The sequence below is a fragment of the Trichosurus vulpecula genome, chromosome 9, assembly GCF_011100635.1.
Source record: "Trichosurus vulpecula isolate mTriVul1 chromosome 9, mTriVul1.pri, whole genome shotgun sequence".
NCBI lineage: Eukaryota > Metazoa > Chordata > Mammalia > Diprotodontia > Phalangeridae > Trichosurus > Trichosurus vulpecula.
In genome coordinates this window covers 154,540,744-154,567,239 of record NC_050581.1, presented here as the reverse complement: position 1 = coordinate 154,567,239, position 26,496 = coordinate 154,540,744, and the positions used below count along the sequence as shown (strand labels likewise).

The 26,496-nt window shown below is 36.0% G+C and overlaps 1 protein-coding gene across 8 annotated transcripts in view; it reads left to right on the top strand.

Annotated features, from left to right (window-relative positions):
- SETD5 (SET domain containing 5) overlaps positions 1 to 26,496 on the top strand; it is a 74,504-nt gene that overhangs the window by 8,657 nt on the left and 39,351 nt on the right. For 3 of the 8 annotated variants that reach the window (XM_036739070.1, XM_036739075.1, XM_036739069.1), the window contains exon 1: positions 21,856 to 21,934. Coding sequence is in view for 4 of the 8 variants with exons in the window: in XM_036739071.1 (XP_036594966.1) it covers positions 21,864 to 21,934 (71 nt within the window). In the remaining 4 variants the exon portion in view is untranslated. Of the gene's footprint in view, positions 1 to 16,820; positions 17,700 to 18,075; positions 18,127 to 21,747; positions 21,935 to 26,496 lie in introns of those variants that run through there. The other 5 variants (XM_036739076.1, XM_036739071.1, XM_036739074.1 and 2 more) reach the window with 4 other exon arrangements.

Below are 26,496 nucleotides of genomic sequence, written 5' to 3'. Positions count from 1 at the left end.
TAACCTCCATCAAATTCCATTTCCTAATCTGGAAAATGAGGGGATTGGATTATATAACCTGGGAACGGGGACACAGAGTTTCTTCCATCTCTAGCTCTATGGTCCTGTGAAACCCACCTGAAGAGCTTGTCTTCAGCAGGTTGTAGTATGAAGATTGTTGTTATGTCATTTCAGTCATGTCCAATTCTTTATGACCCCACTTGGGGTTTTTCTTTGCAAAGATACTGGAGCGGTTTGCCATTTCTTTCTCCAGCTCACCTTACAGATGAAGAAAACTGAGACTTGCCCAGGGTCACACAGCTAGGAAGAATTTGAGGCCAGATTGAAACGCAAAAAGATGAATCTTCCTGACTTCAGCCCTGGCATTCCATGCACTGTGTCACCTACCTGCCCAGTACAAAAATTATTTATTGGAAATTATGCTCTACTTAAGAAGCTAATCTCATTTCAGCATTTGAATAATCACAATGATGGGTTCAATTATAATTTATGTCCCACAGATAGGTTCTTTTGTACTTTAATTTCCCTGGATATTCTTTATCTTTTATTTGAATGGCCCTCTATGCTATCCTCTCTAGTTGACAGCAACAATTGAGAATTGACTTTAGTTTTCTGTAAGGAAACCAAATAGAGAGTGGGAAATTTGCAGTCTGGCTATGGTTATTCAAGTTTGGTTCTCAAGTCTAATTGTGTCAGGGTAGAATATGATGTCTGTAAATCATTTTAAGGAATATTTTTACACTGAATTGTTCTGTGGTCTCCTAAATGTTTATGGTTTGTTTGCTTCATACAATAGAAATCATATGACTAGGGCCTAAAGAACAAAGTTTAACTGCTTTAAAAAAAGAGAGAGAGAGATCTAAAATAAATGTAGAAGACCCTTTTTTGTTATTCTGATCCTGAGAGGACCTAGTTGTGTTTTTTTTTTCCGCACAATTAGAGCTTTTTTCTCAACGTTGTCAGTAGAGGGGGAGGTAGGCTGAGGCAAATTCATAGAATTAGTGCTTATTTTAAGCTTTGTAGAAAATACTGCTGAATCCATAGGTTTTTTACTTTTATGTACAAAATTATATTCCAATTTTGTTTGGTGAAAAGGTACTTAAAGTAAATGTAATTATATTGAAATAGTTATAGAAACACTGATTTATTGAAATATTGTATTAATAGTTCATGAAACTATTGGTGAATAAAAGCTCCAAGGTGAAAGCATTGTCAGGGTATCACAGATAGGGGTCTGAAGTTGGCAGAGCCACCTTAGACCAGGTAGGAAATAGTGCGTGGTCCCAGGGCTAATTTGCTATGAGATGTCAGCCCAGTCTGACCTGACCCAAATGCTTTTTCACCCTACCCTTCCATCATTAACTCCAAGCCACTAAGACTAGAAGTATCATTGGAGCAATATATAGAGGCAGACATATATAAATAAATGTATTTGAGGATCAGCTAAGAGAGGCCTGGTTGTGCCAGCTTCAGACCCCATTATAGAGAGTCCATTATTCAGTTCATAGTTGGAGGAATCAAGGTTGCAGTTAAGTACCTGCTTTTATCTTAAAAATTATTGTGAAAAAGTATGAAAATTGCATGCAAAGTCAAAGCTTGTCTTTCTAAAAGACAAATAGAAGTTCTAATTGCTTTATGGAATGGGTGAGTATAACCTCAATAAAGTCACTTAGCCTCTCTAGTTAGCAGTTTCACGATCATTTTAAAAAATAAGAATTTGTTCTCATAAAATCTAAGATTCTGTGGCTTTGTGAAGTTCTTTACATCTTTTTTCCTGACTCTGAAATAAAAACTGCATTCTTATTAGAAGAAAATTTCTGCCCAATCCCATTGAAAATTTTCTACAAAAAGGAAAAAATAAGGTAACTCCATAGCAAGTTGGGTGTTTTTTGCTAAGAGTGTTACCCTCTTTGATGGTTTTTTTCTCTCAACAGCTTGCTGTTCATTTGTAAAATTTTCCTAACTCTGGAATCTCTCTCTCCTAATATGAAGTTAGTGAATGCTCTTTCTGGACCCATAGGTTTTAGTCCGTCTTAGATACCAACATATTTTTGTAACACTTTTAAGTTTTGCCAAGTGCTCCCCTCTCAACAATCCCATAAGGTAGTGAAAGTATCACGATCTCCATTTTATAAATGAAGAAATTAAAGCTCTTAGAGGTTGTGCTTTACCCCATGATCACACAGCTAGGAAGTATTTCAAGCAGGATTAAATCCATGTCCTCTGACTCAAGTCAAATACTTTTTCTCCGCTATATCTATCCACTGATAGCTCCAACAACTTGTCAATCAGTGTAGATTTGATTTAAGTCACCATTCCAAAAAGTTTGATTTATTCAGAATTTCCCATACCGAACAGATTCTTGCTTGTCCATATGCATGTTTCATAGACCAATAATACAGTTTTCATTTGTAAAAGGTAACATTTGCGGGGCATTTCTCATCTACTGTAATTTCAAAACCATTTCTCTACCTCCAAAAGAAAAAAAGATGTTACTGTTGAGTCTAGGTCCTTAAATTGATTACACAGCTTACTGGAGTGACTTTATTTTAAAAAATTCCACAATAAAACTATTTCTTGAGTGGTTCACTGTAATGATGAAAGTTGTATCATTAAATCCGTTGAAGAATGATAATATACACAACATGTTTTCTTTCAACACTTGTTTCTTTTATTATTGTAAATGCTGGACAAAAAACTGAGTTTTGGGAAATATCATCTGTTATGACTGGTTTTTAAAACTTAAACAGCTTATATAAATCTGTTTCCCAGTAAAAATCTGATTCTAAAATGCCTTTGAAGTTTCAATATCTTAAAAATTGCTAAATTCTGAGAAGCACATTATACAAAATAATTGAGTTTTCAGATTATCATTTCTATAAATTCAGGTCCTAGGCATTAATTTTAGTTTGTGTTTTAGCCCAAATGTAGACTTTACTCCAAAAATGAAAAAAGAAATAATATGCAGCTATACGCTGAAAAATAGCACTACTTATAAACTGAATACATGTTTTAATCAGGTCAAATAGGTGGAAAAGAGTTGTAACCTCTATTTGAATCGATATGGCATCTTGAGCAGCTGGGTAGAGTCATAGAGTACTGGGCTTGGAATCTGAACGTTCTAAAGCCGTGTAACCCTGGCCAAGTCATTTAGCCTTTCACAGCTTTAGTTTCCTCATCTGTCAAATGGAGATGATGATAATTGCATCTACCTTCCAGGGTTGTTGTAAGGATCAAATGTGGTAAACAGCCTTGCAGACTTTTAAAGTGCCATATAAATACTGGCTATCATAGGCATAAATTCTCCCTAAATCTGTATTCCAGGAGGATCCACAGAAGGAGCTCAAAGTTACCAAACAATAAAAAGTCAGTGATTTTTTTTTTAATGAGAACTTGAAGTTTAATCCTATAGCACTTTGAATTCTGCTTATTTAAGCAAATATTTATTGGAATTATATAAAGAAAAAAGAAAGATGAACAAGATGGAGGTACCTGGGTAAAACAAATGTCCTTTTTGTTATTAACTACTAGAAGTTATCTTCTTGGTCTCTTATGAAAGCCACGCAAAATTAATGATAAAGTTTTTAAACTTTGGGTTTTCAAGATCCATCTACCCTTCTGTTCTAGAAAAACTGCAGTAATTTCTCATTCTCAATCTTTGAGTCCTAGCCTCAACACTTGCTACATGCCTTCAGGAAGATCATAACCTCTCTGAGTCACAGTTATCTCATCTATAAAATGAGGTGGTTGGACTAGATCAAATTCTCAGAATCTCATGGGGTTCCAGAAAGGAAAAAGTTATAATGGCAATCACATCTAGCAAACCAACCTGCTTTGCTGTCTACATTGGTCACCTATATCATGTGTGTCCAAAAATTGACTTCTTACTTTTCTGTTATTAATCATTGAATATACTCAGTGACATGATGCACAGTGATCTTTCTCAAGGTGGTGTATCTAAAAGATAGCATTTTAGACTTCTTAAGTTAGTATTTTTGTATCCTTATCCATGGGGACAATGAGTGGAGTTGAAAAGTCTGAAGACTAGGAAGCAAATGTGTTAACCAGGATTTTGACAATGAAACATGTCCTTTAACCTGGTTTTTTAATAACAGATACAGAAAAAACAAAAATATTACATTAAACATTGAGTGCCTATTTTATACTAGGGTTTGGGAGTAAAAAAAAAAAAAGTGCAGATTGAGATGCAACCTTCTGAAAAGAGTGATCCTATATCTGGAAGGTGAGATTGTCAGGAAGAAGGAAATGTCTGACCTAGGCCTTTGGGGGAATGGGAAGACGTTGTAGGGATTGTGGAAAGCCTTCAAAAAGACAAAGAGGGAGGGAAGGAGAGAATTCAATTTGAGAACGAATAGTCCGATTTAGCTGGAACATAGAAAATGAAAGGGAAAAAAAGTTTTTAACAGTGCTAGAAAGGTACTGCACAACCAGATTGTAGAGTGTTTTAAATGCCAGGATTAGTTGTTTTTATTTTATTTGTTAAGCAATTGCCACTGAAAGCTTTTGAGCCAAGATATTCTCCCAACCCTTCAACCCTAGATCCTGGATTTCAAGCTTGGAAGAGTAGTGGTTTCATAGATAGAAATAAGGAAGTGTTTCGTGAAGGGTCAATTTGGAGGTAAGATTATGCGTTCAGTTTAGTGATCTTAAAGCCATGGAAGAGAAATAATGATAGGACTGACAATAGAATCTCTTGGGTTAACTCAAAGGGGGTTCCATTTCAGTTAATTTCTAGTGATTTTTTAGATATGTATATATTTTTTAATTAACATAGCAAATTTAAAATAAAGCATTTGAATTTTGTGGTAATCTGAAACAAAGAATCCCAAGAAAATACTGGTTTACATAAATGAAGAAATTAAAATTGAGGCAAAACATATTACAAAATGAACTGTGATATCCAGTGTTATTTGTAAAAGTGCAAGTTTAAGAATTTTTTAAGAATAGACTTGATTCTTAAGGTCCCTTGAAACTCTGAAATTCTATTCCAGTTGCTTGTGTGGGAGAGGGGCAAATTAGTAAGTTTACTTCTATATTCTGATTCTTCCCTCTCTGCTTAATGATGCAACTTTGTATTCCCAGATTGATTTTGTAAAATCAGAGTCTCTGTAATGTGCTCATCTGGATATTGGGAAAGTATACCATTTAGGACCACCTGAAGATTCCAACCCAAGATGCGTTCAACCTCTTCTTTCATTGAACTTGATGGAAATAACAGCAAGAAAATTGGTCTCTCTTTTGTCCTACAACCAAACTATACTGTACTTAGAGATTTGCCTCTTCAGCCCCACTCTGCATGACTTATGCTCATAGATTATCAATATCTGTAATTAGACTTCCTTTGTACTTTTCCTTTGCCATTTCAAAGACTGATATGAATTGAGAGTCATAAAGGACTTTGTGAAAGGAAGCAAAAAGGTTAACTAAGGCCTATCTGCCTCTAGATAAGAATTGTAAATATAGGTTTCTTGGATAGAAATAAGAATTATAAACCCACCTACATCTTACTCTTAAGCAATTCATCCACTATTAAAAGACCCGCAAGGGTGATGAGTCACAAAATTTCCCTCCACCTTTCCCAATTAATTGAGCCCAGAAAAATAAGTATATAGTGACACCATAGGGCTAACTACTCCGTTAAACTACCCAAAGGGAAGAATTGGCCGGAATTGATTTAAAGCTCTATTTTTCTCAATGAAATGGACATGGTCTGGGAATTCAGTTTTGGTTATGAGAATTTAAGTGTGTTATAAGAACACATAAATAGTGGAACTAAGCTCCTGAAAACTAGTGCCTGGTGTAGTTTGCTGTTCTGGTAATCACTTAATACATTGACAGATGTTCAAGACTGCTTGATAAGTTAAAGAGTATTTTCCCACCCCCACCCCCCAAGAAAATAACTTAGGAAAATGAAAAAAGTCAATAATGGGACATCTCAAAGTTGCCAGATGGCTTAAAGTAATTCTCACTTTTTACAAATGTAGTGGAAAAAACAGTAACTCCTACAGTTAAATATTGTTTGCTGCCATTATTATTATATGATGTTTCCAACTTTGTGTGTAAAGGTTTTGAACATGTCCTGGATTGATGGCACAAGAAGCAAAAACCATTTATAAACCTCCACATGAGAGATTAAGATGGAAAGTTCCTTTTTTGAATGGCCTACTAAAGCTTCGAAAGAAGAATTAGTAACAATGGAGTCTTTAATGATTCTATTTCAGCTTGGAAAGAGGACTTTAGTGGAATCTATGTGGCTCACTACATTGCTGTCTGTCACTTGGATAAAGACACGAATAGAATTCTTATCAAATTTACAGATGTCACAGAGCTGTGAGAAATCGCTGACATATTAGATGAAAGTCTCCACTGGCCACAACATTAGGCCTAATCTAATAAGATGAAATTTGTGAGGAAGAAATGTAAAGTCTTATGCTTGGGTTCCAAAAACTAACTTTGCAAGTTCAGGACAATTAGAAAGGGAGGTTAGCAACAGATTGTGGAGGACCTTGAGGGCCAGAGAAATTTGAACTTCACTGAGGGTATAATAATGAGCCACTGGAGATTTTAAAGAAGAGGTTTCACCTGACCAGATTCGTGTGTAAGAAAAATTATGATGTTAGCAGTAATAGCAAACATTGAAAAAGTTGTTAGGTTCAGCTTCTAGTCTGGAAAAATTGGTGAGTTCTTGATTTGGTACAGTCAAGAAAGAAAAATAACTTTGTCTTAGACTGTTTAAGGAATTAAAATTATTTATGTCACTCTGTTTTTTGTTTGTTTTTTCCACTACCACCATTGAAGGCAGCGAAAGTGGTGATTTGCCATAGGGGACATAGGTACTTGCCATGAACTCATTCTATCCCCCTTAAGTTGTTCTTTTCTTTCATACTTGGATTCAGAGCTCATCCATTTCCAGGTTCCATATTTGACACCTCTACTAAGTTGTTGCCCGGTTTAGTCACAGAGTTTGCACAAATGTTAACATTGCCCACACTGAATTGATGGATGTATATTAGCTTCTTATTGGAGGATCATGCTTGGGTATTTCAGTGATTAATGGTCATTCCCTTTGGTGGTTTGCAAAAGCTGACTCCTGGACCTTGGTGTTATTAATGATATAGTAGACTAAAAGGAATCTTTGAGTTCATCAGTTATATCTGAGGGATAATTCCGTTCAAAAGTTTATTTAGTAAATACTGTATGCCACATACTTTTCTAAGCACAGAGCTTAACAAGCTGTGGTTTGGGGGCCACCACCTGTTTTTGTATAGCCTCTGAGCTAAGAATTGTTTTTACATTTAAAAATACAGCTTAGCAGTGTAGAAACCATTCTTAGGTTGTGGGCCATACAAAAACAGGCAGCAGCTGGATTTGGTCCACAGGTGGTAGTTTGCTAACCCAGCTTACACAAAGAACAGGTACCGCCATCGAGGAGCATGTATATTCTGTTGGGGGCAAGCAACATGACCACATGAATAAATAAATCTACGAAGCAATTCCAAGGTTTGGGAGGCTAATTTGTAGAGCAGTTTGTTAACAATAAAAGTCTTTCCAGAGAAAACAGTGGAAGAGAAAGAAAGGAATATCAAATGGGGCTGCCATAGATGGAGGTTAAGAAGGTTAGTTATTCAAGGTGGGTGGTGAATGGGATAGTATAGAGCTATATGAGGCTAGGAAAAAAGGATTGAATTCAGAATGTCCTTGATATATAGAACTATTCAGATACAGTAGGATTCTACATAATGTATTCTCTGGACAGAGCTATCCCCTACAATGGTGGGGGGGGAGCAATTTAGCAAAATTAATAAACATTAACTGTATCTAGCAATATATGCTATGCTCTTCCATAACCACAGTCCCTTACCTCTGCATGGAAGGGAGGGAAGTGTTTTCTTATCTCTTCAGGGCCAAGCTTGGTTATGATTACACTGAGTTAGAGGTGAGGTTAGGCTTTGCATTGTTTGTGTCATTGTAACATACAAGGGTTTTTTTTTATATGATACTTCACTTTAACTAAGTTCATAAAAGTTCCCATATTTCTCTGAATTTGTTTTCATCTTTTCTTTTGACTCTGTGATAATCTATTGCATTCACATACCGTGGTTTATTTAGCCATTACCCAGTTGATGGGTTACTTTGTTTCAGTTATTTTAACACCAGAAGGACCAGAGGCATCAATTGACTAAAAAATATTTTACTATTCACTATAATTTCTCCTGTGTAAACACATTTTAAATACAAATAATTTAAGCAAATATCGTACTTTTTACTTTGAAATAAAAATGTTCATCTCATTTTTATTTTCTTTGCATTATGAACTTTTAAAAATGCACTATGTCAACTGACCCAAATTGGTCTTTCAAAGTATTTTAAATTCTGATTCTTCTAGTGTAAAATGTCAATTTCCATACTTTGATCATTTTTATCCTTCAAATTTCTAAGTTGGTTATAACATTCAAAATGTAGACCTCAAATCACAATGTGTTAGAACTGATGAATAAAATGAAAGTACCACCTTAGTTGTTTGCTTATGTTATTCACTCAAAATGGTATTAGGCTCCCATGTTAACAATAGGACTAGGATTTAAGAATACCTCAAAGAAACGATCTGCCATGGTGCATTTTTTTTTCTTTATAAGGCAAAGAATATAGGATGAAAATTTTTATTTCAGAGTCAAATATAATATCTGCTTGAGATTATTTGTATTTAAAAGTACATTTACTCAGAAAGGAGGGGTTATAATAAAGTTATTTTTTAAATTGCATTAGTGGGGCCACTAGGTAGCATGGTAGATAGAACATTGGCCTTAGAGTCAGGAAGACCTGAGTTCAAATTTGGCCTCATCCACTTGGTAGCTGTGTGACCCTGGGCAAGTCACTTAACCCCAATTGCCTCTCCCCCAAAATAGAATTAGTTAAATCACCTGGTCCTGTCAGTGTTAAAAGGAATTATGTAGTAGAATGATTATGTTTGTACAAAAATTAGAAGTTTTGTGCCATTTTTAATTTTCATTCATTATGAAAATACATAATTTGATCAATGTATTGATGCTTATATATTATGATGAAAAAATAATAAACTGGGAGTAAGAAAACCTGGGTTTTAGTCTCACTTTTGCCATAAACTAATTATGTTTGACCTTAGGTCAAGTCACTTTACATGTCTTGACCTCAGTTTCCTCATGGTGTTACATATTGGACTATGAATGATCTATGAGAATTAAAGGTGGAAAAATTTTGCCCAGGCTGAAATATTTATTATATCTGGACTCATGGACATGTTTGGTGCTTAATCACCTATATTAAGGCACAGTATGGAGCTTATTTTTAACACAATTTTGTTGACATTTTACATGTGCTAAGATATAATTGTATTACTAGGAAGGATTTACTTAATACAAATCTCTGTTTTTGGGAGAATAGATAAGATTTCTTAGCAAATAAGTGTCTACTTAGTTTTTAAAACTTTGCAGAGAAGATTTTCAGTAAAATATTTTCAGTATTTAACAGCCCCTACTTCCCTCTTAGTTCCTGGACATTTTCCCCTATTACTGAGTTCTTATGCTACAATCAAAGCCCTATTCTTTTGAGACCTCCCTAGACAGGAAAACAGTTGATCACCATGTAAGGAGAAATTAGTTAAGTCATTACCTTATAGTTGTCATTTGTAGTATTTATTTCTGTTTGATCTGCAGTTATATTCAGAATATACAACAATTTATGAGTTAGATTAGTTTCAAAAGATTTTATAGAAGAAGTAAGTCTTGACCTAGCCTGGAAGAAAGTAGGATTGGGATTGGTCAGAGATAAGGTTAGGAGGAACAAAGGCTAGGAGAAGGGAAGTAGTGAGAGATATAGATAGGCTGGTTAATGAGAGAACTGTGATAGCATGGAGAAAACTGATAGCATGGAAAAGTTTGGATTTATCTGGTATTCTTTAGGGCTGCTAGAGTCTAGAAGACTTCCTGAGTTCAAATTCAGCTTCAGACACTTACTATGTGACCCTGGGCAAGTCATTCAATCTTGTTTGCCTCAGTTTCCTCATCTGTAAAATGAGCTAGAGAAGGAAATGGCAAACCATTCCGGTATTTTTGCCAAGAAAACCCAAAAAGGGTCATGAAGAGTCAGACACTACTGAAAAAAGACTAAACAACTAAGTAGTCTTTAGGGCTAAGTGGACTTCAAGCTGGAAGCAGAAGTTAGGAACTTGGAATAGTAATGGAAGGTGATAGATTTAGAATGGTAAAGGGCTTTCCCGTGTTTGTAGAAAGAATGGAGGGGAAATAATACAGGAGATAGATCAAAGGAAGAATTGACAGGAATGGTCTTTGATTCTATATATTTACACGTAAGTTCTTGATTGACTAGCGGCTTCTTCAATATCCATAAAGCAACAAATAAAATATCTGATAGTAAATGCACAGATTCCGTCTATGCTGGTTGGTTTGTCAGAACAGTGAGTATGGCTTAGATTAACTCAGTGATTTCCATCCTTATCCCTCAATAAACAACACCCTGCACACATAATAGGAACATGTGTATGTGTAAAATGAATTGAAAAATTGAACTGGGAAGTAGTACAGACAAGTCTTTTATGGATTTTGGTTTAATGAAGTTATTTCTTCGTCCTCAAATAACTGGAGGTAAGATATATTAGATTCCTTTTAAGGCTGAGCTGCTGGGACAGTGCTTACAGAACATGTTTGGAATTGAAATTCCAAGTTTTTCAGATAACTTACAGTTTTCATCTAGAATCCTTCAACAGCCAACTAGATTATAGGTAGATAGCATAATTTGTTTTGTGATGTGACTTTCTTCCACTTAAGAAAGAGAAAATTTAAGATTTGGGGCATACTAGTTTCATTAAAGGAATGTAGTAAAAGAAAAACAATTCTGGGACAGGTGGGGGAAAAAGGCTTTGCTCCTAGAATGTTGCTTTTGTCTGCTTTATTTTGCAAACTCCAGACTGCAGAGATTAAAAAGCTGTTGTATCTAGCCACCGCCGGGCCGGGCCGGCACCCCCCACCCCCCCCCCCCCCATAACAAGACAGTCAGTGGTCTTCAAAGGATAATACAGGGATCATTAGAAATTATAAAGTGGAGAATATTTTAGAATTATTTTGAGGTTGAATATTGTAAGAGGCCTCTTAGGTATTACAGTGCTGTGCCTGAGGCATTCTAGAAATAGAAGACATAGTAGACTCACTTGTCAACCTAAGGACTTAGAGGGAAAGTTAGCTTTCTTTCTCAGAAGTGTTGAAGCATTCATTGTTCAGTGTGTCACTTTGGTAAATTTTGAATTCCTTTTCTGCTCCTGCAGTGAGATCTTGGTCTGCCAGGTGAGGTGGAATCTCTAGTCAGCTTACTGATCCGTGTTCTTAGTATTGTGTGTATTATATGCTGTCTCTTGACTTCACAGAATTCCCAGTAAAATCTTTTCAGGGAGTTAAGAAAGGAGTTTTTGCTGCATTATTGGTATTGTGTGTGTTTCCTCAGAATTAAACTTCAGAGTATTAAAGTGTGTTTTTTTCCTTTGTTGTTGAAAAGAACAACAAACACACCAATTTTGCACCATTTTTATACACACTTATTTTTTATATGTATTTATTTATAGACACATTTTGTTATGTATAAACTCCCTTAGAAGTAAGACTAGACAAGTAGGAGGGAAATTCCCTTTAATATGGCAAGAATTAATCTTTCCTGCCTTCTTCCCCCTTAACATGTAGCTTTGTAAATGTTGAAGGTGGTGTTGTTCAGTAACTATTTGTTGACTAAATGAAGCAAAAAATCAAGAAAGATATTTAGTAACTTTGGCAGATTGGGGGGATGACCTTGACAATGAAGTATGACTTGGAGCTGTAGTTGTTAAAAAAAAAAAAAAAAAAAGGAATATGTTTGAAATTCCTAGTGGTTTCTTACCAGATCTGAAGAAGTGCTCAACAGGTGTTCATCTGTTAAATCCCTCAGAACCCACTTCCATAGGACAAAGTGACAGGAAGAAAATGAGTGTGTGGGCAACTAAAAGTGGGAAATCACAAGGGGTTTTGTTACCTGTGAAGTTGCATGGGATGGTCAGGAGGAGGTTACCCCATATACTGGGCCTTGAGTTGGAAGGTCAGAAACTAAGGTAGAATGATTATCTTGGTAGGGTTAATGTCGTTTTGTTAAATAAAAAAATTAATTCCTCAAGATTGTGGCCTAAATGTAATATTAACCAAAATTACTCATTTCCAAATATTCAGGGTTCAAGGATAATGAATGGTTTGTCTTATGGGTTAGTAACCAACATACTTAATTATTTTTAAAAGGATTTTAAAATAATTTTTTTTTCCCTTTTCCTGTCAACATTATTTAGGGGTTTTTCTAATCCACTTTGTAAATTATCCATGGCTTTTTTTTTTCCTTATTCATTACCTGTGTGTTTTGACATTTAGGTTTGCTTCTGATAAAAACCTTTCTTGGGAAAGGTGATAGTAACTAAGCCAAAATTAGACCTTTTTTAAGCTGAAAATTGTTCCAGCTATTTCTGGACAGCTTAGAAGCTTTTTTTTTTTTAACTTCATTTTACTAAGTTTATTGTGCCAACTTTGGGTAGCATTGGAGAGAAAGTGAGATGCAGACAGGGCAGTAGATAGAAATGAGGTAGGGAATGGGGGTATGAGCAAAGCTTCAGGACTGTGGCTCCAAGTCACTTAAATTTATTCTGTTCTTTCCACCCAGCCCATTTTAACACTAGAAAGACCAGATAATTGACACAAAAATTTTATTATGATTTTACTTGGAAATAAAATTTTTCATTCTATTTCTTTGCTTTATGAATTAAAAAAAAATAAAAGCACTGCATGTCACAGCTTGATACTTCAAGGTAGTATTCTGGTCCTTTTAGTGTTTAATTTGTCTTTTTCCCACCACTGAGGACTGGGCTCTGATTGGTGAGCTTTCACATTATCTTATATAATCCAGGGCCCCCCATGCTGCTTCTCAACCATCTCCAAACCACGCCACTTTGAAGGTACCTTCTGCATTGCACAACACCTACCCCCTTCTGACTCTTGCTTCTGTGTGTTTTCTTTCCTTGTTAGAATGTCAGCTTCTTGAGGTCTTTCTTGTTTGTGTTTGTGTCTCTGGTGCTTAGCACAATGCCTAACATATTTCATTTTATTGATTTCACTTCTACCCATACTTACTTTTCCCTTTTACTTTAGATCTATTCTGACTCACCTAATCTAAGCTTACTACTAAACTTTCCCTGGTTTAAGGTAATACTTGTCTTTCCTTGTTCTCCTTGAAAGTTTCTCACATTTTCTATAATCCACCTCCTCTATTCTACTCCCCGTAATATCTTTATAAAAAAAAATTACCATGTGTTCCTAATGTAACCTATTATCTAGCACCTATTTCCCTTCTTCTTTTGTTATTTCTTGATCTCCCTATGTCCTTGTCCCCATCTGGTCTCCTCTTTCTATCCATTTTCACTATTACCTCAAAGACTACTATAAAATTCAGAGTGAGGAAGAACGGTATTTAAAACTATGTTTGTAGTCATTTGGCAGGTGATAAGGAGAGTTGCCTGTTCCTTTCTTGACCCATGCTTAAAGGACCAAGAGCCATCTAAATCCTATTTACATTAATACTAATCTTCCTGCAATAGCAAAAACATGGCACTATTCCAAGAATACTGTTTGAACATAGCTTATACCTTCTGGGAGCTTCCCATCTTAGAATCAGAAAGCCAAAGTATTTACATGAGACAAAAATGGACTTTCCAGCTCAGTCTGATTCCATAAAAGTAGGAGACCAAAACAATTAGGAGTACCAACCATGTGTACAAAGCACAGTACTAGTTGTTGAGTAGTAAGAGAAAGCTCAGTCTGATTCCATAAAAGTAGAAGACTAAAACAATTAGGAGGACCAACTGTGTGCAAAGCATAGTACTAGTTATTGAGTGTTAAGAGAGGGTTTAAAACAAAGAATCCCTTTCCCCATAAAGTTTTCTAGGGGATAAGAAAAGCCAGAGATTGAGTAAAAAAAATTTATGAGGTATCTACTGTGTGCCCAGGCAATATCCTAGGGGAGACACAGAGATAAAATTGAAATTTCCTGTTCTGCCATCAAGTTTATTTTTTATTGGGGGGAAAACAGCGTGTGAATGGAAAAATAAAATAAAAATGCAGGGTATCCCAAAGTAATTTCTGGGTGGAAGAGTCCCAGCAAATGGGGATTAGGGGAACTATTAGAGAGCTTTCCTGTAAAAGGTGGCACTTGAACAAAATTTCGAGAAGTAGGCATTCTATAAGATAACTATATTGCACAATAGTATGCAAATGAACTAAAGGAATGTAAAAATACTGTAAAGTTTCTTGGAAGTTGTGATTAACCCTAAATGCTTCATGGAGGAGAGGTTACATTTGAGTTGGACATTAAAGACTAGGTAAAAATTTACCAAGTTAGAATTTCAGGAATAGGGAATTTCTGGCATGGAGGGCAGAGAATAAAGGTTGTTCCAGGGCCAGGGAGTAAGCAATACAGTTTAGCTAGAGTATAGAGTACATTTAGAGAACAGAAAAGCAGGGTTACTACAAATTGTGAAGAACCTTGAATGACAGGCAACATCAAAAAATTTGCATTTAAAAGTAGAGATATGTGTATTGTGCTAGCAGTATGTATGTATTTCTTCATACATTTAGTACATTTTAAAAATATCTGTGATTCAAAAGTCATGAGGGCAGAGTAATCACAAATATTTTTGTGTAATGTTTTATGCTTTACATAGTCAATCAAAAGAGGGAGAATTAAATATAAATGAGTACTTCGCTAAATATATTCAATCTAAATGAATTAAAATCCTCATTAGCACAAGATTGTTCTGGAAGTTCTGGTTAAATGAGTTAACCAGAATCTCATTTTTGTTTCAAATCTCACTCTGAAAACCTTTCTGAAATGTACCCTTTTTCTGTCTGTATTAAGAGGACTACCTTAATTAATTTTTAAAAATTTGGTAACATTCCAGTTTGTTATTTTCAAAATCAGATCTCATTATTCCCTTTTTAATTATAAAGTCATGGAGATTGGGCTAAATGTATTCTTATCTCCAAGATGAATGAATTTGGGCGAGATTGTTTATTTTGGCTTTGAGATGTTAGAAGGCAACCATGCATTTCAGAGGATCCCATGGTACAAAAACAAAGGCAACTACTTCCTCCCTCCTCCACTCTTTGAATAGGAGTGAGGAAAGTAAGTGAAAATGAGAGAATAAATACTTCACTCAGTTCCTTCTCTATTTTCATAAAATTAAAAATATTCTCTCTATATTGTTTATTTTTTCTTATCTTAAAAGAGAATAAATCAAGATCTATAAAGTTCCCAGATTACAATTTTTTTTTCTGAGAGTTTCAGAAATATGTGTCTACTTGGATAATACTTTGGGACAGATGGAATTAAAAGGGAGGGTGTAAAGTATTGACCCAGACCTATTGTGGGAGCTTATGTCTCTGAATGCATGTGCAACTGCTATGCAAGCTAATATGTATTTTACTATTTCTCAAAGGAGAATGGAGTTGATAGATATTTGGAGCTATGGGGGCATATGTATCACATTTTTGAAGTGGTTTATGGAGAGAGTTGATCAGAGATAGCTCCTTGGCTGAGTTGCTGTCTGCATAGGCTGTTAACAATTGTTTCTCTGGCAGCAGATCTTGTTCATCAGGATTGCATCATCTCTGGGAGAATGGCCAAGGTCCGCAGCCCCGGTACAAAGACAGTCTGAAGCAGATGAGGCCTGTTCTTTTTCTGAAGCGGCTCTCCTCTTCCTGCCAGTCCTCTTCACAGCATTACTGAAGCACAGTTGTTCTGAATTTCTTTCATTGGATTGGCTCTTCACTGGACTCTGTCTCCCAGCTGCTTCCGGCTCACCTGGCTGATGCAATTTCTTTCTCTGAAATCTCTGTTGGAATTGCTCTTATTACACTTTTTGTTTGTTTTCTCTGGGAGTGGCCAGAAAGATCATGAGTTTTGTACATTCAGTATGTCATGTCAGAATGACAGTAGCAGAGGCTATTAGCCAATAAGGAAGAATCCTGTTCTAAAGGACGGGCAACTATCAACATTTTCTGGCCTGTTCTTTATAACTGCCTTCCCCAGTATTGATGACTCCTCGAGAGTGTTCAGTCCTAAGAGATATGCTGGTTCTACAGCCGGATCAGACAACTGCCTGTGGCTCCATGTGGATTCTGATGGATTCTTCTGGGAATAGTGATGCTGATAAGAAGTTCAGATTCTGCTACAGTCATGTTACCCTTACTATATATACACATACTCCCTTTCTCTCTCCTTTTCTCTGTCCTTCATTCTTTTATTGCTTATCACACATAAAGGATACTATTCCCTCTGGTAATTTTCAATTTCTGCTTCAGTACATTTCTACTCTTGCACCTACTCTACTTATAACCATCAAAATAAATATTTTAGCTTTTGTATTTTGAGATTTTGACACCCTTATGATTGAACTGTTAATACTTTTCCCTATATTTCTTTTTTTGCCTTTTTTTTTTTTTTTTTTTTTTTTTTTGCAATTCTGAGGATACTTATGCTTTTGATCTGATCATACTTTTTATCCTCTCAGCAATAGTTATTTTTAAGGTGTGGTGCGTCTGCCCAATTTTAAGATTAGGAAACCTATAAATAGAAATATAATAATATTTTATCTGTTTTTCATCTGTAATGCATGATAATTTAAATCTGATGAAGACCTCTTTAATATGCTGTATTGGAGCTCAGGTATTATTGTGATGATTCTGACTAGCATTAAATTTGGCCGATTATTTGGGGAAACACTGTTCTTTACAGCTTTGGTTTACTGAAAAGTGAGCCCATTTTGATTCTGAAAGGAGGAATCAACTATTTTCTCTAAAAGCCCTAGTCACCTGCTTTTCTTTCTTTCATTCTTTTTCTTTTTTCTTTTTTTTTTTCTTTCGGTAGATGCCTTATTTTGACCTTGATTCCAGTACCAAGACAGCAACAAACTCATCATAAGTTTCAAGGGACTTCTCCATGACAGGGGTCTGCCTTCTGTCACTCTCCCTTCTGCAGTTAGGCAAGATAAAATATGGTAGAGGGAGATGGGGTGGGCAGATGTTCTAATAATATTTGATATGTCCTTTTTGTCAATTCTGAGTGACTTGATCATAGCAAAACAACTGGGTTTTGGAAAAGGGTGTTAGGCAAAGGAAACTTCCATGGGATATGATAAATAAAAGGAAGGACAACCTGGGAAATACAGATGAAACTAAGGATTCAGACTTAAAGAACATGTTAATGTACAAGCCAATGACAGGGTACAGTAGTCGATCTTCTCTTAGTTAAAATAAGACCATTTCCTTCTTTTTCTTACTTTGTGCCAGGCTTTGTTAGGGTTGTCATAATGAAGAGTTCAAAAGATAGCTGTAGCACTGAATTGGGCATGAGAACAGGGCAGTAGTGGGTCTGGAATGGAGGGCCAGGAGGAATTAAGCAAAATTCTGTAAAAGATATTTCTTGGCAAGAACTGTCTGGGTTCAGTATTATGTCCACCAGTGGCATTCCTTTCAATACTAATTATTTGTCTGTCAACTTTTTCCAGATCTTCAGAGGACACTGGCAAAGAGATTATTGGAACTTCACATCTGCTGGTCAATATAAAGGTGACTGAGCCAAATAAAATCCCGTGGCTGGTTTTCCTTTTTCCCTATCCTTTAAATTGACATATTGCTACTTAGCAGATGCCTTCTCAGTGACCTCAGTGAAATAAATCTCCTGTGTAATTGTTGAGGAGAGTGTATTATATATAGCTATTCCTGTCCTCTCCAAAGCATCTCTAAAATGTTTGAAATATGGCTTCTAGAAATTGAGTCTGGTATTCCATACTGGGAATCTCTCATTTACTTACAAAGCTCAAGTAATTATAATGCTTGATTTTGAAAATAAAGATGAGTTATTAATGACCTAAAAGTTTGTTATCTATATTACTTTTTATAGAGCACAAACATCCCGTTCAACCTGAGGCCTTCCTTGATTCCCTCGTTTGTTAGTGCTTCTTGAAACCTGCCAAAATTATCTTGTACTTACTTGGTATATATTTTGCATTTATTTTGTATTATACATGTTTCTGCTCTAGAACCTAAGCCCCTAGGTGATAAGAACTGTTTGGTTTTTTGTCTTTTTTCTCCCCAATCCCTAGCATAGCACCCTTTTACTGTGTAGGCACTTAAATGCTTATTGATTGATTGATTGAGGTGAGGGCAAGATCAGGGAGCACACAAATTTCTTAACTGCAAAGAAATGCAGGCTTTGAGTTTAGACACCCCAGTCCCTCATCTCACTCACAGTGGGAGACTATAATTTAGAATGAGTATGGCCCAGCTGATATGTTGCGGTTCACTTCTGGGAATATGAGTCATATGATCTAGGAAAATTTTTGCAGAAGGAAAGCTGGAAACCTGCTTCTCTTCACTCAGTGCTTCAAAATGAGAAAGAATCTCCATTGGAAGTCAACATAGAGAGGTTTATTAGCTCAATTTGCATTAAATACTTAAAATTAAAAACAATTGGCTGCTATTATTAAATTCTCATCCTTTTTTCTTCTGTTAAGCCAATCTTTTTTTTTTTTTTTGAGGAAATGGTTAAAAAGAATGCTTTACCGAGTGAAGTTATAGATATTTTATGCTATTTCCTCATTTGTTTTACCTGGCAGTCTCAATGCTGACTCCCTTCCCTTCATTTCCAAGCTTGGCTGCTAATAAGCCAATCTTCAGAAAACTTCTCCCCAAAAGAAAAATATCAAGCAACAGTTCGGGTTTACCAAGCTGTATTTGACCCAGAACCCTAGATTGCTCTTTTGACATGTAGGAATGTAGTTGAGGGAAATAAAAGATATTTAGTGAGTTTGAGGATTTTTCTTTCTCTGCAGTTGTAGTACATGACTCTTAAATTTGCTATGCTGATCAAGCGTGGTATGGTCATGACCACTCTTTCCTCTGTTTGTTTTGTCTGTCTTGGGCAGCTTCTCTTTCACTTTGAATTAATTTGACTCAAGATTTTAAAGTGGAGTAGAAATCTACGCTCTCCAAGACCCAGCTATACCCCTGTGTTATTGGAGAATGCCTGCTCTGTCTATTGTGGGAAATTCTGTGTCAATATAAATATTTGGTGGGGGTGGAGAGGTAAAAACTGAGGATCAGTTTGGAAATGATGGTAGGGAAGGGGAGACAATTGGGGTTAAAGTAAACAGTTACTTGTAGACAAACTTATTAACGCTGCAAATAGACTAATAAACCCATCAACCAAAGCACATCAGCCTGTGCCTTCCTATTCATGAGCTGTGAGGAAGAAGTGACAGAGTAATAATAATATTTTAAGTTATATACCATTTTATAGGTTACAGAGCCCTCGCCTTAAAACAGATCTAGGAGGTAGGTAATGTAAATGTCCCCACTTGACAAATGAGGAAACAAAACTCATTTAGTAAGTGATGAAGAAGAGTCAAATGGAAGTCTTTTGCTTCCGAGTATGATGGTCTTTCCAATCTGCTTCTTTGATCTCTAACCCTTCAGCCCTCTCTTTTTTTTTTTTTGCCCAGATGCCTCAACTTCCTGCTTCTGAGTAGAACATAGGTGGAACTGGTGGCATAGCCCAGACTAACAACCCAAATTGCCAGAAGTCCAGGGAAATTAAGTGGAATATTTTTACTCCTAACTGGATAGATCTCTTTTGTTCCATGTGCCTGGGGTGGGGGGTAGTTCTTGATTATAATAACTTTGGGATTCTGAAGTAATAATCAAAAGCAGCAATACCTTTTCCCATTTTCTTAATATAGAAATTATTAAAGTATTTGCAAAGATCCAAGATTACATTGGTATGAGTACCCCTTCCACTAAGAGCACAAACCTACCATTCCCTAAAAGACCAATTTATGAGCAGTTGTGCCTCCATTTCTTCCCCTCCTGCAAAACCATGATCTTGGGACCAACTTTTTGATGGTGGGTAAGTCTTAACTAGACTGACACTTAATTAAGAAAACAGACACAGCATTAATGGGCCAGTAGTTGAAGACTTTTTTGATTGGTAGGACTTGCTTCAAAGCCTGTGTTATACTGGCATTCCTTTTGAGAATCCTGACCTCCCTTCATTCCAGGATGAGCCATTCTCTGACTGGGATTTTAGTAGGGGTCATGCAGATATTTTGAAGCCTATGAAATTTTCAGAAAATTTGTTGTGTCTTGATGCAAAGACAAATTATCTCTTCATTCATCCTAGATTGGTCTTGTCTAGTCCCATTTGTTTAAAAGTGTGTGTGTTTTAAGTTCTGGGAATTTAAATTGTCAGCCATTCTAAATATGGCTTTAATTTTCTTTTTTTGTTTGTTTGTTTATCTTCTCAGTTGATTTCATAGGTGTAGTTGACCTCTTGATTTGTCATCTTCTGGTCAGTGGCCATTTGGTATTTCAGTGGGCTATATACCATAAACAAGAATTCCAAAATTTCATAACCGAAAGGGACCTTTGAAAATGTCTTGTCCACTTGTTTGTTTTCTTTTTTCTTTCTTTTTTTTTTTAATGAAAAAACTAAGCCCTAGAGAGGCTGAATGACTTAAACCACAAAATAAATTAATGGTGGAGCTGAGACTAAAACTCAGATCTCTTGACTTCCAGTCCAGGGATCTTTCTCACACATAACATTGCATGCATACAACATCTTTGCATGGATTCCTTTTTGTCTTCTTATGAATCTTTGATCTTATTCACCTTGAACTTATTGCCATGCAAAGTACTTTTTATATTCAGAGAAACTTGTGTTTTTATACCTAATCAGTACTTTTCATAGTTACTGTCAAGTACATTTTATTCCCCTTTTTACTTAATCTTAATCTCCTTTTCGTTCATGGTTCATAACCCTGCCCTCCCTTTTACTTCAGCAGTTTAATAGATTTATTCCTTCATGTTGCTAGATTCCAGTAGTTTGTGGGAATCAATACATCTCAGTCATTTACATTTCTCTTTTGTCTTAATGTGTATTGAATGCTTTTTCATATTGAATTTGCTATTTTTCTTTATCATAAAAGTACCATTTTGTGATCTATGTATTTTTTATTCAAATCTGACAATACTGGCTGGGCAAAAGACCTAGCAGTTAAGCCTATTAATCCTCTGCCCTTTGAGAAAATCATTAAAGTAGAATTGTGAGAATATGGAAGTCTGTGAGAAACAAAATAATAAGAAACAACAGCTGTTTCCAATCAGATTCAAACTACAAGCAGATTGGTGTTTGTTAATTAACACTGACTTAGGAAAATTGACTTTATTGGTTGCTAGCAAAAGCTGAATTTAATTGTTGCTAAGAGATGAAAAGTTGAATGAAGACAATAAGCCATTAGGGAGTTAAGTGAAGTTGTTACTTTCTTCTAGCAGTCACAAAAGGCTTCGGCCCTGAGGGCTAATGGCTGGTTATAGGGGTTGGAAAATGACTTGGAAAATAAGCTTGGGAACAAGCTCAGAAGTCGAGTAGGCACTTTCCTGTGTGAAAAAGTCTTTAAGAGGAAAATAAAGGGTTAGGTACCCGCTTGAAACTTTTACAAAGCCCCTAGACTCTCTAATCTAAAAAAGAGGGAAGGACAGGAGGAGTAGGCCACCGTTTTTTTTAATTATGCTGCTTGAAAAATGAAATATTCATGAAATGCCCTGCCTTCTGTTCCAGGATTCCTCATGTCCCTGACATGTTGCTTGAGGCTCTGCGGCTCACCCCCGCTCTCAGAGTGGCCAGTTTCCATTAATTGGACCCCGTGATTTCCATCTACTCCTGTGTTGGACGTCATGAGCATTGCAGTTCCTCTGGGAGTCACCACACCAGATACATCGTACTCAGATATGGCTGCTGGTTCAGAGTAAGTGCCACTTCCCCATTTTTTAGAAATTAGGAGGGTGCCTGGAAAGCTTAGATTTTTAGGAGGATCTCGGACCTGAAGCCTAGGATGTTCTAAAGTAAATCTGCTTCATTGGAATTGCGAATGTCAACAGGGGCAAAAGGGAAAAGGCAATTAGGAGGGAGAGAAAATAAGCCATTTCTCCTAACCTAGGAGTGGTGGCTAGATAAATAATTAACAGGACCAAATTTACAAAAGAATGTTTACATTCTGCTTTCTTTTTGGTATAGGTTGGAATAAAGCAGATATGCCACCTGCCTTTTAGAGTTACTAGTTGATTTAATTCTATTCTGTTTGGGGGGTAGACTGCTTTTCTTTTTCTGGTTTATCTTGAAAACTTCAAACCTGTGTACTTCCCACCATCTTAGGGCAAAGGGACTGACCCAATTGAGACTATCTATGGCAGGTTACTTGCAACTTCTGACATCTGGGAAAGAAAACAGGACAGCCATGTCATCTATTTGTTCTTTATAATCATCTCCTGGAAAGAGGACCTTCAAAATCAGTGGTACCAAACTTTTTTTCAGCCGTGAGCCACTTTAGGAATTCACAGAGTTTGTCGAAAACCAAAAGCCCAGTCCCTAAAATAGACTGTCATTCCATGAAGAATTTAATTGCCAAATGAATATGAAGGTAGGCCTTCATTACACAACTTTCTATGTTATAAATCCACCCACCTTTCCTTTTATAACCTTCTTTTGCCCCCCTCCCTTGTTTCTTGAGTTACTCCAGTTTATCCTATTTTCATAGATTCCCCACTTTTCTTTTTCTGTCTTTAATCCAATGCTACTTACTTTTGAAAGGGAGAGGAAATTCTCTTCATTTCTAGACAAAGTACCACTCTTACTATACTAGTTTGTGACAGTTCAGTGTAAAAATGCAAAGACTGAAGGATTCCTTCACCCTTTGATGAAGATGATTCCTTCATCTTAGACATCCAGGTCTGTTCCAGAGCAGTACTAGGAATTAGGTTATGGACAGGGGCAGTCCTAGTGGTTCGAGAATTTTAGACTCTGTCCAATAGCTACTTCTCTTTCCAATCCCTCCTGGTCTTACTCCTTTACTGTAACTCTCTGAGAGCTAATAGTAATTTTTTTTTTAAAGCTGAGGATATTTCATACATATTACTTAAACTTCTCTACACCCTCTGGTTCAGCCGATCTGCATAACAGTTTCCATTGGTGGGGTACAGCTCCACAGGATTGTAAGTTTAACTTGACTTGAAAGAAATTAATTTGGGGACTACTCCTGTATATCTAAGGAATGGAATTGGGTTGGTGGGAGGGTGGATTCCTCTCCAAAGTCTCATTTTCAAGTCTAGTTAGTGGGATTTATTTATTCCTTTTGCCAAAGTTTTCAATTTAAAGAGGTTTTTACCCCTGTGATAATCTAGGATGGAATTTAAAAACACCTTTTAAACTTGGCCTACTAACTACACAATAAGCAACACTGATGGAAAGCGTATGATGTATGTATTTGCCAAGCAAATAATTAACCTTTCACCCCCTATAGTTTAAATCTAAGATCTATAACTGAGATCATTAACTTTTGTGAGGAGCTTCAACAAAGAATGTTAAACCCATGCTATTTGGATTTGTAAAGCCAGAGGAGTAAGGGACATTTAAGTCTATTTTCGCTCAACACTGCCATTATTTCTGTGGAACCACAAATACATGGAATCAGTTGCAGACCACAAAATACTGTTAGTTTACTTCTGAGGTGAAACCTTGCCTTTAAGTTTTTTGTTGTTTTTTTTTAAGTTATCAGCTCAGCAAAACATCTTGGGAGCCTAGTCCATACCCACTGTTAACATGTCACTACATCTGATGGTCATAAATAACAGTGCTTACTAACTTTATTTCTCTGAGGCTCTCATCCTAACTCAATTTTGAAAATTTGTGAAAATAAACAAGGAAATTAGGTAACATTTATTCAATGCCTCACATATACATAACAGGTACTTAAGAAACATTTCTAGAATTTTTCTGAAATTGAAATCATGGTAGCTTACTATTGTCAAGACATTTGGAAAGAAGTCTCACTGTTACATCCTTAGGAGTCCACATGTTCCTCTTTAATACTTTGGTCTCGATAAATGGGACATTGTAACCAACCTGGACTTTGAGGTAGGTTATGGATTTAAGTGCTTCCATTATCTCCACATATACTCCTAGGATTAACTGGAACCTAACCTTTATAACCTCCTAATAGAATTGTTACTATGGTAACAACTAATCACAAACTATTCTATTCCATTTTCTTTACAGAATAAGTGGAAAATTTGGCTCAACAAAATAAATATGTTGTCAGTGGACCACCTTGCTAAATTCATATTTATTAAGTATCATTGTGCCTAGGTATTTCCTAGGCACTGCCTAAAATTAAGTCCTATTGTAACTGGCATGTTGTACAGAATTAAACCCTGCCCTCCTAGGATTTAAAATTTGACTGCAACAGAGATGTGATATTGTGGAAAACTGTCATGAAACCCGTGGATTCGTTGCTATGGAGGCAGGATGGAACAGTACAAAGAATGCTGAAACTAGAGGAGCTAGGCTAGAATGCCTCTCCTGACCCTTAGTACTCGAGTGACTTTAAGCAGGTCACTTAAACCTTTCTGAGCCTCAGCTTCCTCATCTATAAAGTGATGAAGGGGTTGGATTGTATGGCCTCTGAGGTCCCTTCCAACTCTAGACCTATAATCTGATGGATGTAAAGAAAGCTTTCTTGGATTTCTGATCTGATCTGCAGTAGCAAAAAATTTAAAATGTTCTCAAAGATGTGGCATTAAATAGCAAGGCCTGAACAGGTGGGTGCCATTATTATAAAGCCACTGTCTTAGGAAAGGATGAGAAAAATGAAGCTTGTTTTTTGTTTTGTTTTGTTTTTTTTGTAAGCATGACTTCCAAATATGGCCTATTGTCATACTTATTTGGATTTGGAAGAGGAAAGACTAAGATTCTTATGTAAGATTGTGCTTAAGGAAATTGTATCCTCTAGATCATAGTGACTGGGTAATAAAAATATCTTCGTGGCCTAAATTTCTACTTAATTCATATTTTAAATTGTGGGAGATATAAGACCACCTTTCAAGGAATGTCTTGGATAAAAACCTATGGTTGTCTTAATTGTCAGAATAAAATTAGATTATTATACTTGACCAGTTGAAATCGAAGTTGCAAGATAACTACTTAAACCTCAATATTGAGCATGCAATGGTGATGTGTATTAGATGTTATGCTGTCTATTAGAAGCTGTTGTCCAGTGGGATGGCCTATTAACTCCCACTATGTACATTTTATTTTTGTCCCCTAGACTCATACATGAAGTGTTTACATTCATATTTAGCCAGTTTTGGAGATGGGTGAGATACAACCAACACAGTTCCATCTCCTTAGGCAACTTTTTTTCCATGCAGTTTTTTCTTTGCCCTTCCAAAAAAAAAAATCCCATTCTTTTGTAGATAGTTGTGATATTTCATTCCGTATGTTCAGTGGGGCAAAAACTTCCACATGAAATAAGTGTAGTACTATGGAATATTTGTGTATCTAGTAAATGTCATTTATTGACTTTTTATGAAATATGCCTTTCTCTGACTCTTTCCATCATAAAAATGAAATTCTACTTAATTTCTCTTAATTCATATCTTACATTTTGATTTCACCTTAATTGTTGGGTTTAATACTAATCTCACTTGTTTTCAGATAGTCTTAGTTAATTCTCAGTGAGCCATGTCTAAATCATTCTTTTCCTTAAGACTACTGACCTCCATTATTGGTGTATCCCCCAGCTCCTTGCAGACATACTCAGTAATGAAATGCATGCCCTTCACTAACAGAGAATCCTTTCCTATGTCTTAAGTTCTTTTTCACCCAGAAATTATCCTTTGCTGTTATTAATAAGGTCTCTTCTCACAGTTTCGGAGCATAAAATTGGGTGAGTTGGATACATACCTCATAAATTTATTTTATCCCTCACTTTTTATCTGATGTCTCCTTGCATTGAATTACAGACCTTCTCAGTCAACAGCTTTTAAGGCTTTCGTATTTTATAATTTTTAAAAACTCTTGTATATGTTATGTCTCTAAATGGCCAAAAGAAAGCTCCCAAGCCCTGCATTATCACTATAAATCAATAGTATAGACTACTGTGCAGGCCTAGTTCTCTCCGAAAAAATTGCATCTTAAAGTTGAACTATTCTTGCCTTATGTGTTTTGTATGTGAGTTTTATTACTTCATTGCTCCTCTAAGTTAACTTATGAATTATAAGCACACCATTGTTGTGCGTAGTCATACCAAATTTGCATTCTTTCTTACCTCTGAATCCCAAAGACCTAACCAGATGATGGTTAGGGTTTAAATGTTTTTTCTTCTGTGTAAAAGTGCCTTGAGCTTTAACTGTTGCCACCTGTGCCTATTCTCTATTATAAATGCTAAAGTAAACTTCTGGTTTTCATTTAATTTCATGTAGAATTAAGTTCTTCCTAAGCTTAAGTTGTGACTTGTGGTTTTACTGTATGTTA